This window comes from Thamnophis elegans, chromosome Z (assembly GCF_009769535.1).
Source record: "Thamnophis elegans isolate rThaEle1 chromosome Z, rThaEle1.pri, whole genome shotgun sequence".
In the NCBI taxonomy this organism is placed as follows: Eukaryota; Metazoa; Chordata; class Lepidosauria; order Squamata; family Colubridae; genus Thamnophis; species Thamnophis elegans.
This window is the reverse complement of record NC_045558.1, coordinates 22,045,127-22,056,624: the sequence shown is the minus strand read 5'-3', so window position 1 is coordinate 22,056,624 and position 11,498 is coordinate 22,045,127. Positions and strand designations below refer to the sequence as shown.

General features: G+C 33.6%; 1 protein-coding gene across 1 annotated transcript in view; it reads right to left on the bottom strand.

Annotated features, from left to right (window-relative positions):
* Positions 1 to 1,065: 1,065 nt before the first annotated feature.
* Positions 1,066 to 11,498, bottom strand: part of ARMC4 (armadillo repeat containing 4) — an 81,260-nt gene continuing 70,827 nt past the window's right edge. The window contains exon 19 of the mRNA XM_032238053.1: positions 1,066 to 1,180. Coding sequence (XP_032093944.1) covers positions 1,067 to 1,180 — 114 coding nt within the window. The 3' untranslated portion in view covers position 1,066. The remainder of the gene's footprint in view (positions 1,181 to 11,498) is intronic.

The window sequence follows — 11,498 nt, the reverse complement described above, 5'->3', positions numbered from 1 at the left end:
AAATCTTTAGGGAAGAATCACTAATGTAAAGTGATATTTATAAGTTTCCCTACATACAATATAGAGAAAAGGATAGTCAACAGTAATTATATCAGTAGCAACTACTTCCGTGGGGAAGTTAATTATGGATATGGCTACATCACAGACTGAATCTGGTAGAAAGGCCCTAAGTCATGTTGGAAGTTTGAGGGAATCTAGAAACATGGAACAACAATCTATACACACCTTCTGCAAATTGTAATTTTTAACATTCTTTGGAAAAAGCCATGATTCTAAAATTGATAATCAGAATCTAGCATGGATTTGCAGTGTAGCAGTACCACGAGTTAAAAACTGGACATGACCAAAGATAGTGTAATGAAGAAGAAAATGCCTATTTGTTTTAAATTGGTTTAGTATAACTAGTTGTGAGTTTTAAGACTTGAACTTGTATTTGGATCACTATGTATTTCTAATCAAATTAATTGATCTTGTTGGTACAGGACAGGTAGTATTAAAGTACAGGAAATTGGGGGAATGTTGGGAGTGTGTAGAAAAGCAGATGTGTTTGAAGTCCTTGTACAGTTCCAGATATGAAACTGGCCTATATGAATATAGTTTTCTTGATATTTTTGAGCACTTACCTAAGGAAAATCATAATAATGGAATGATTAGACAGACTTAGCTCAACACATTAGTGAGAAATTGTACAGCCGTATACAATGAAAGGAAATACATTTGTTATAGCATTCCAAACAAGAAGGAAGCATTATTAGATTTATAACACTTTTGGACATACAGTGATATATTTGGGTTATGCCAAATATATCCAGTGGAAGTGATAAAATAAAAATATTTTTAAAAATACAGTAATGAAGGCAAATGCTAAAATATCATACACCTTTTGACTTTATATTTCACTTTTGCATCCATTTATTTTTGATTAGGTATGCCACACTAGCACAAATAACTGAAAATATAGATTTCAGAGACATTCTCAAGCATCATTTGCTCATCAATTTGAGCTAGCATACAGTACATTAGACAGAAAAAGCTGACAGGGCCCTGATAAAAGCTGCTTGGAGTTTCAGCCATACTTAGCTTTCTCTGTAGCCAAAGCCAGCCTGCGGATGTTTGCTATGCAACCAGCTGCTGCTTCCTGAAGAGTTTCATCCGTAGAGCCTGCCATACCCAGCAGAAGCTTGTTAAAAATAAAAGTGCAGGGGGGAAAATGAGAAAGGGTTCCAAACCAAAAACATTACACTAAAAATAAATTATTTTAAAATAACACGCCTGCAGAAATCCATCCAATAATGAATGAAAATAGCCATGTGTTTCACATTCTGGAATCAGCTGCTCAAAGCTGGATTTTCAATAGCCTCTTTCGAGAAAATACACTAGCCAAAAGCACAACACGTTTAAAAAAGAATGGAATAAATGCATTTAAGACAAGATAAGTATCAGGGGAAAAAACATTCAGACCAATCCTGTTATACTCACAGACATAATAAAAATATTACATTGGTATTGTAGTGGCAAATGCTCAGGATTGGCATTTAAGCAACATCATTTTGGATGTTGGCCTTTCAAAAAAGTTTCAAGTTTTCCCACTTCCAATGGAAACATTCTGAAAGTTTAGATGCTCCTGTATATTAATGGCTGCATTTAAAAAACCGTTGCTCTTAGCAATAGAACTTCAATCCGGTTTTTGTTAGAATGTTGGCCAATAGATTTATGTCGTCTATGGGGAGTAAATAGTTCCAAAAATTGAAATACACTCTGATCATTCAAAACCTAAATCTATTTTAGACAGTGTACAGAGACTACTAACTCTGTTCAAACACTGAACAATTCGTCAGGACTAGGAATTTTTAAAAAGTGGACTTTAAATTTATGATAAAATAAAAAACAAACCAGTTATCTTATTTTTGTCTTTCTTTCTGAAAGAAGATGGCAGGGATTATTGTAGGTAGGGGGAGAAAAAGCCCAAACCAGCAAAAGATTGGAAAATCAGAAGGAAATAAATTTATCTTATGGTCTGATCTGAACAGTTTCTTTTCTTAGATTTATTTTGTTTTATCACTTAGCATGTGTATGTGCATTTCTTCCTGAAAGATTATGAATTAAGGCATGTAGGAGTAAGAATGTTTTCTCCTATTTTCTTCAAGTCTCAGCTGAGTTCTAAATTAAAAAAAACAAAACCTTTATATACAACTGGAAATTTAGCTTTCAACTTTTTAGTGTATCTAGGGGCAAATGCAACATTCTACCACCATCTTGACTTTTTTGATTACTTAAGCCTATATATTCAGTCCCTCTGCTAGCTATAAAATGGCAAGAAAACAGAGTAAGTTTCCACTCTTTTGCTCCTGAATAAATGTACACCAAGAGATTTACTCTGTAAAAGATTAGCAGCCCAGCTATAAAACAAGCTCTCCGCAAGAGTGGGTGAGAGCACAAGAATAAGGATTATAGGGGACTCTGCTTAAGTTAGCTATCCATTATAATCTCAGGCACACTGCAACTGTGTGCCATGTTCATCACCCAATATACACATTTCATGGAAAGCAGCGTGGTCAATTCAGATTTAAGAAAGTCTCCTAATTTTTATTATGGCAACCGCAGGATTTTAAAGCATGTAGCCTTAATTAAAAAATATTTTTCAATCTGTAGCTTTTAGTGTTCTGAATATAAACAACATTGAATTCAACCACAAAAACATGTTACCATTCAATGCTTATGTATATTTTTATACTGCTGCATTATGAAACTTTTATGAGTAGCTACATATACAAGCAGAAAGTTAACACAAATGTAAATACTAATCACTACCATTCATTAGCCTTACAACTGTTGGGAGACAGGAAATCTAACTGCACACATCTGAGATATGCTTATGAAGATCAATTTTATATTTTAGGAAGTATTTGTGTAGAATGTAAGCATCTTGTCAGTCACCTCTCTTTCTCTGATCTCTAGGTGTCACCATAAAACATTCAAGCTTTTGCTTCACCTCCATTTTTTAGTTTGTACATTTTTACCATAGAATCACAACAGATAATCCTCAATTTACAACCACAATTAAGACCAAAATTTCAATTGGTAAGTAAGTAGTGGTGGGTTTCGGCTTCCGTTGCAATTGGTACGCTGCAATGGGGCTGGGCGTCCACCATGTGCATAGCGCGCGCATGCGTACCCACTGCCTGCGGTGCTCCAGCTGCTTGGCGGAGAGTCGCTTAGGCACCACATGCCCCTTGTGTGTGCGCAAATGCCCCGGTCAGTTCAAATAGTGGTAAGGAGAGTGGGTGGGTGGGTGGGCCCTCCGGAGCACCATACTGGAATGGTACCCGGTGCTCCCAGCAGGCACCAGTACGTCTGTACCAGGGCATACCAGTCGCATCCCACTACTGTAAGTATGGCAGTGAAGTAAGTTTTGCCTGATTTTACGTATTTTTTTGCCACAGTTGTTAAGCAAATCACTGCAGTTGCTAAGTGAATCATGCTATTGATTCACTTAATGGGCCACATCTGGCTTCCTCCATTGACTTTGCCTGTTGGAAGTTAGCTGGGAAGGTCACAAATGTATCACATGACTCTAGGACCGTGAATGTAATGAGTACCTGCCAAGTATCCAAATTTTGATCACATAGTCATGAGATCCTGGAACCATCGTAAATATGAAAAACAGCCATAAGCCATTTCTTTCAGTGTCATTGTAACTTTGAGCGATCACTAAATGAATGATTGCAAGGAGTACCTGTATTACATGTGTTACAAACTTCTGTAATGCAGTTCACAGAATCACAGGATTTTGAGAAGCAAAGTTTTCAGGAAAAGTAATTGTTTGCCCTGAGTCAATTGAATTAATTTGAATGAGAAAAAGCAAGTTTTGCTTTAATCCCAAATAGCATCAGCAGACTTCATTCAAGGGCAAATGCCAACATTACTGCAAAGAAGTAAGATACTACAGTAGCAATAGAATCACAATCTCAGGTGAGTCAAAGCATCAAACCAAGTGATTAAAAATGTTGTTTATATGAGTCTAAAATAACATCAAGCACCTAGTAACAATTGATGGGTGTCGGAAATTGATCAGACAGCTCTGGCTCCAGCTGATGGATAAATTATTCCTTTCTATATTGATAAAGCAAGCTCAAAAACTTTTAGATTTTCAGGTAATCCATTTACTTGTGTTTGAAAATTCTCCCAATTGCTGATATTGAAATACTTTGAGATGTAAAGCAAGACACTTGATTATAGATTTATAATCTATAGCTATAATGTCCTTTGTAGATAACCATTCAGTTATTATTCTCCATCTCCCTTTTTGAACTGTTCACAAAATATGTCTATTGAAAAATGATTTGGTAAATGAGGGAGAATAGAGTATTATATACAATATATCCCTATACAGTCAATGCTCATCTCCTCTAAAGAAAGGAGTTGGTTTCTTTCTCTTTTACACATGCATAATCAAGCTGTTAATACATAATTGTAATAAGAACAATAGGGTTGTATAGAAGTGCACACAGCCTGTGGAACCTTGTTCCATTGTTGAAGCTATCTTTGAAAAAGTTTGAGATGGGGATTTTTGAGTACAGCCCTTTGCTGTACTCACAGAAAAATAAACTTTTTGTAGGAAAAATTGAATCTCAGAGTTAGCACCTCTTGGTAGTATTGCCCTCAAGGATAAGAGGTGTGTTTGACTGGGGAAAACTGCATGTTTTCAATTACAGAAAACTTTTATCATCATTAAAGTTGGGGAGTTTGTCTCATGGAGTTGGAATGCAAATTGAGAGTTAACTAAGCATTCCATGGCTCACCTAACTACTTTATGAAGAAAAACTAAACATGTGAAGAGTTGAATGAACTGCATTTTGAGTACAATGTCGCTATTGCTATAGAAATATTTAACTGGCCTGATTTGTCTTGTGATTATTTAAAATTGATACTCTTTCAACTGGACAGGAATTACATTAAAGTAATCTGTTTGATACATGGTGGTATTTGTACCTGAACAACCTTCAAACTCAATATGTTTGTGAAAAATGCAATACACAAATAAATTGATTTTGACACTAATTATATGAACCCAACTAACAGGCTCCTAATCAAGGCACAGCTGTTAATAATTTGTTGTTATTATGGAATGAACATGACTCCAGAGTTGCAAATCAGTTTTACCAAATACAGAGCCTATTGAATGTTATCAATGACATGAATAAGGTGCTTTAAGAGCCTAGCATTGCTATGCTTCGTTGATAGATAATGTAACACACAACTTGGTGTGGCTTTTTCCCATAAACCACTTGTGTTTTCTGAAGTGCCTTCCTCCATTCAGTTCCTGAAAGTCATCTCCTGTTTTTATTTTCTGCCACAATCTGCAGTTCTGATGAGCTTTCAACTGTCACATATTGCTTCATGAAGCAATTTCCCTATGAATCCAACAGATGAGTTAAAGGCAGAAATATAATCATATGCCTGACTTAAAACCAAAGTTATGTATGTACATAGAGTAACTACAATGATTTCCATAAAGTTTGACATGAAACAAGGAAAATACTATTTATTATTATAGACTGTATATTCACAGATCATCTTTTGTTTTCTTACTATCTTAATAAATCTCAAACATAACTGCTATAAATATAGTGATGCCAATAAAATAAAATATTTGTAGTTCGGGTTTAAAACATTCTTATCATGTTCTTGTGATCAAAAGCATTATTATTTCTCCTCTCCTAAAACATGTTATTTAGTAGCATTAAATGATTTTTTAAAAAAAATCAGATAAGTCTCTATGGAGATTTTCAATCATCCAGTCATGGTTGGTCCCAAAATATTTTTCAAAATGCAATTGGAGGAAAATTGAAATATTTTCAAGGAAAAAACAAGAAAATCCACTTGCCTTTTGAAAAGCATTTCTGGGACTATCAGACAAGTCTCTTTTTAAATAATTCAATTTATCTCATTTATTTTCCATATTTCCATATTTTTTAAAAAAATACACCTAATGCATTTTAGAATTTTGAAAAAGTGATTTAATGAGCATATGATGTGGTACATTCAACAGGGATTTTTCTTTAACAAAGTATCAACCAGAGTTAATTGATAAAGTCATCTAATAAATCCTTATCAAAAATTCCAACCTTTAGTTGGTGTGAAGCTTTATCAAGATAACATGCCTCATTTATATCTTCTCCAGTTTTGTAGATCTATACACATTATATAGATCAGTGTTTTTCAACCTTTTTTGTGCAAAGGCACACTTTTTTCATGAAAAAAATCACGAGGCACACCACCATTAGAAAATGTTAAAAAAATTTAACTCTGTGCCTATATTGACTATATATAAAGTGTTTTTCCCACGGCACACCTTACACTATGTCACGGCACACTAGTGTGCCGCGGCACAGTGGTTGAAAAACACTGATATAGATTATACATAAATGACTTCATTTTTAATAAGCTGGAAATTAATTTGGTTAATACTACCACAACTTTATATGCAAAATGTTAGAAATCCTATAAATCCTAATGTTAAAGAAAAAATTAGAAATAAAATTTCCAAAGGCTAAATAAACACTGAGAGGAAATGGGAGAATAAATGCAATTTACAAAATGTAGAAGAACAGAGTTAGAAGGGACTTTGAAGACCTTCTAGTCTAACTTCCTTCTCAAGCAGGTGACCCTATAACATTCTGGCTGTCCAATCTCTTCTAATTTGAATTAGTCTCTTTTGTTAAATTTGCCAAAACAATGAACAAATGCAATGGTGAAGAGATCGAAATGAGATTTGCTTTAAAAGATCCCTTATTTCAAAGGAATTATGTCTGCCTATTGTGGAATGAGCTTGGATCCAAGAAATTAGGAGGTTGAGAATTTTACAAACTGGAAATACAGATTAAATCACTTTCTTGTTACTTTTCATAACATATGCATAACTAAAATACATTCATTAAAAAACAATTGTTTTAATACAATTTAAAAATTGTTTGTTCTGATTTTCCAGGCAAAGATTGGACCTAGAGACCACTGATAACCTGGAGACTACAGATTTTACATGCAAAATGTTCCCAGTTTAGTCCTTTGGAATCTCTGGTTTGTATGACAAACTTTCTTTTCTGAAAACTACCAATCAGAGGTAACTTAGTTACCTAAATAAATATCATGTCCTCATCAATGAATTTATAAATGTATAAATATAAAGCTTCATAAATACATAATAAGATTACATATATTGCCTAAAATAGATACAATTATTATTCTTAAGTGATTCTAGAAATTACTGTATTAATTTTTCTTTTTCAATTCAATGATTGCTTGTTTCTCAAAGATGTTGAATTTCTTGACTTTCTAATTAGGAAGGAAATTGACTTTTTAGCTGTATTCCAAAAAGTTACATACATAAAAAATCCTGCCTTGAATAAAAACATATGGTCAAAATCCATCCAAAGAAGTATCAATCTAGATAGAATCTGTGCTTGTTTTCAGCAACCAAAGCCTGGAACTATTTGAGACATCCAAGTGTGTTATTTTGCACATATAAATTGCTCCTTAAAAGCTTCTGTTTCAATTAAATGATAAATAATACATGTGGATAACCCAAAACTAAATAGGATTAGAACTGAGTTACCATTGCATTGCTAGTTAACTCCATTCTTTTTTTTTCTTCTCAACTAATAAAAGGATAACATAATATTTGGAATATATATTGTATGTTGTTGGAAAGAACTTGGCCTTGAAATATCATGGTCAAAAGTGAACAGATTCCAGTTGAAAATCCCATGTGGGCTGGAACCTAACTTCTGGCATATAATCTAAGGAATAGTTAAACCAAATTCTTCACTCTATAAGCAGAAGATGGCTGGTTGCCTTCTGTTTTTTTCTTCTTAAAAGTTAAGAAATGTTCACTAATATTGCTAATGGTGGTAAAAGTGAATTAAGGTTCATTTCTAAAATTTGAGATTCAGGAATTTTGAAGGATAAGAAAAATATCATTTGTGTTCAAACTAGACAATTACTTATTACTTTTATTATCTGGTGCCCTATTTCAATGTATAAAAAAATATGCAACTGGATAAAATATTAAAATAACAATTTTTAAAAGAAAACTACCAATAAAAACCTACATTAAAAGGTGCAGTGTGATTTAATCAATAGCTCAATTAACAATAGGATATTATAGACTTGATTGCAGCAGTGATGGGTGCATTATTGGAAGACTGAATAGGCAGACTGAGGATAGATCATATTGAAGAAGTTCTATCTCCATGGTAAATAAAATTCAACATTGATTTGATGGCACATAATCAACAACCATGTATTTGACCCTGCAATATGTATAAACAAAATTATGACATCAAAAAATCCTGATACTAAAAAAAGGAAAAGGGAAAATATCATTAAAATTTATGCAAAATTGACAAGTTGAAAGAAAGTCAAATTCAGGTATTGCAGACTTCCATCTTTAAGGGATCACAAATATTATGAGAAAATTCTGCCATCTGTAGACTAATTCTGAAAGGAAGCATTGCAAAATCCATCTTGTGGCCTTATTCAGCCCTAAATTGCCCTACCAGCTGCTACATTTCAACACTCATCCAAGACTGGAGATTTTTAAAGATGTTGTATGACCGAAAGACTGCAAATAAATGTACATCCATCATTTTCTCGGAGTTGCCAAACAACAAGCCGGCAAAGAAGCAACAAGGAATGAAATGCATTCCTTCCTTTCTTTTGCATCTACAAAGGCATGAAGATTTTTTTAAAAAAATAAAACCTGTTCCATCGCCAGTTTCCTTTGTATAAAACTAAATGTCTAACAGCTGCTTTTGGTACATAAAAACAAACAAACATTTGAAATGTGTAAAAATATCCTATAATATGATGTACTATCAAATAAATGGTAAAATCTAGTGTCTGTAGGAATCTTACCAAGAACCCAGTAAGTCATTTTGAAAGAAGATATTGACAAGTGTGTTCTGATGGTTAATTACTACAGCCAGCCGCCAGAGCTTTAATTCAATACATACAATATTCAGCTAATTGGTAAAATTAAACTTGCTGTTTTCAGGCAGAAATGTATCATATTTTTAATGATTGCCAAAAAAGGCTAGTCAAGAAGTCTGAAATACATTATTATTGTTTTTTCTTATGTTCAGCTTCTGTGAATGCTCTTTTTTCCCCTCAAGGAAACTATTTTTGCTCAGCTCATTGCCAAAAATAATTACCTGGCACCTTGCCTCAGTGTGCTCAGTCTGCTATCTGCCAGTGAAAAGAAATTCATTTTATTAGCTGTACAATTATATTTTAAGGTAGCACTGTTTACCAATAGTATTCCTTGGGGAGTTTTGCTTTTTACCTACCTCAGGTTAATTGAGATGGGCATGCCAATTGCATAGTGGGTTTTCTTATAGCTAACATTCCTCTTTGCTCCTAAAAAGCTACATATGTGGACCAGGGGATTTTCTGTGGCTGTATGGAAAATCAGTGAGTCCTCTATGGATGTGTAGAAATGTTTTCCAGTTGTGCACTGGGATCTCTGGATCCCAGCCTGACTTTTCTACAAAGTCTCCTGAACTGGAATTTGTTTTTAGACAATTGCAAGAAGCTGCTCAATGTATTTTCTGTGGTTTGGATAAAAGTGCCAAGTCAGAAAAAAGGACATTCCCTACATTCTCTAAAGCAAGATAAATACAGAAGAGAAACCTAGATGAAAGATGGAACTGTTATCTATGGCTCATGCCAGATTCTTTGGTTTTTTGGCAAATTCTGTTAAAGTTGGAAGAGTCAAAGAGCTACAACCTTTTCCATTAAAATTCAGCGTATATGTTAGGATTTAGCATACCTTGTTTATACATTTTGAACCCTCAAAACTATCTATTTAAAAATGCTTTAATGATTCCTTCTGCATACATTGGCTGCAGCTCCACTTATTTGAAATGGCTCATTTATCACTAAAAGAGCTGCAGGGCACAGCTTCTGTTGAACTGCTCCAACAAACCTACAGCTTAGTGGGACAGGCTTCTTTTTAGAAAACTAAAAGATATTCAGAACATGCCAAGTAGAAGATGCCAACGTACAGGGTTCCCCCACCCCCAAATGTTCCTAAATTAAAAAGTTACCAAAGGGGAGACTAACAACAATAATAAAATCATCAAAATTATTGTTCCTTACTAGGAATTAGACTAGAAATAACGTATCTCACATGTTATGTATACTAAATGTATACTAAATGTACTTGTCAGCTTATCAGTGGGAATATTTGTGATAGCCACAGGCAAAACCTGACTGAAACACACAGTTGTTATTGCAACAGAAGTTTCATGGAATATTTGTCATGTCTGTTATAGTTTGTTTATATATATATACATACACATACATACATACATACATACATACATACATATATAATATACATACATACATACATACATACATACATACATACGAATTTTTATTATAATAGCAAAATCTAATGCAAACTAAATCTAAAGAAAAGAGAAAAGAAATATGTTTCAAGGAAAAATAAAAATAAAGAGAGTCAGCTTAGACATAATAGAATATTACGAGGCACATCCAGAAAAACAAATGGTACTGGTTTTCCTTGATGCACAAAAAGTATTCAACAATGTAATTTGGAAATTTATTATAACACTATTAGACAGGATGAAATTCGGAGAAAAATTTACAAAAATGATAGAAAAACTTTATAACAGTCAGACAGCCAAAGTTCTAATGAATGGAGAACTAACACAAGATCGAAATAAAAAAGGGAGTTAGACAGGGATGCCCCCTCTCTCCTTTGCTGTTTATAGTAACTCTGGACATTTTATTAAATGAAATTAGGAAGGACCAGGGAATAAAAGGTTTGAGACTCAAAAATGAAGAATATAAGACCCAAGCCTATGCTTAGTATTTGTTGATATATGCATGTGTAAAGGAGAAACAAACTAACTCCTTTCTTTAGAGGAGATGAGGTTCCATTAGAATCTAATCTGAAATGAATTCAAAAATTAGAAGAATATGGCGAAGTGGCAGGACTAAAAATCAATAAAGGCAAAACAAAATGATAACCAAGAACATGACAAAAAAGCAAGAAGAGGAACTGGAATTAGCAACTAGAATGCAAATAATTAAGAAAGTGAAATACTTGGGGATCTGGGTGTTAGCAAAATGTTCCACAATTAAAGACAATAATTATAATAAACTAGTGACACAAATAAAGAAAGATTTAGAAAGCTGGAAAAATATTCAGCTATCATTAATGGGACGTATAGCCACAGTCAAAATGAATATTTTATCAAGAATCTTATTCTTGTTGCAAACCGCATCAATTAACCTGGGTAAAACTTTCTTTCAAGAATTAAGCAAAATAACCACTAGATTCATTTGGCAAGGACGAAAAGCGAGGATTAAACTAAAGTCAATGCAAGACAGCAAGGAGAGTGGAGGTTTAGCACTTCCAAATTGGGAATTATACACATTAGCAGTAACAATAACATGGGTGAAGGATT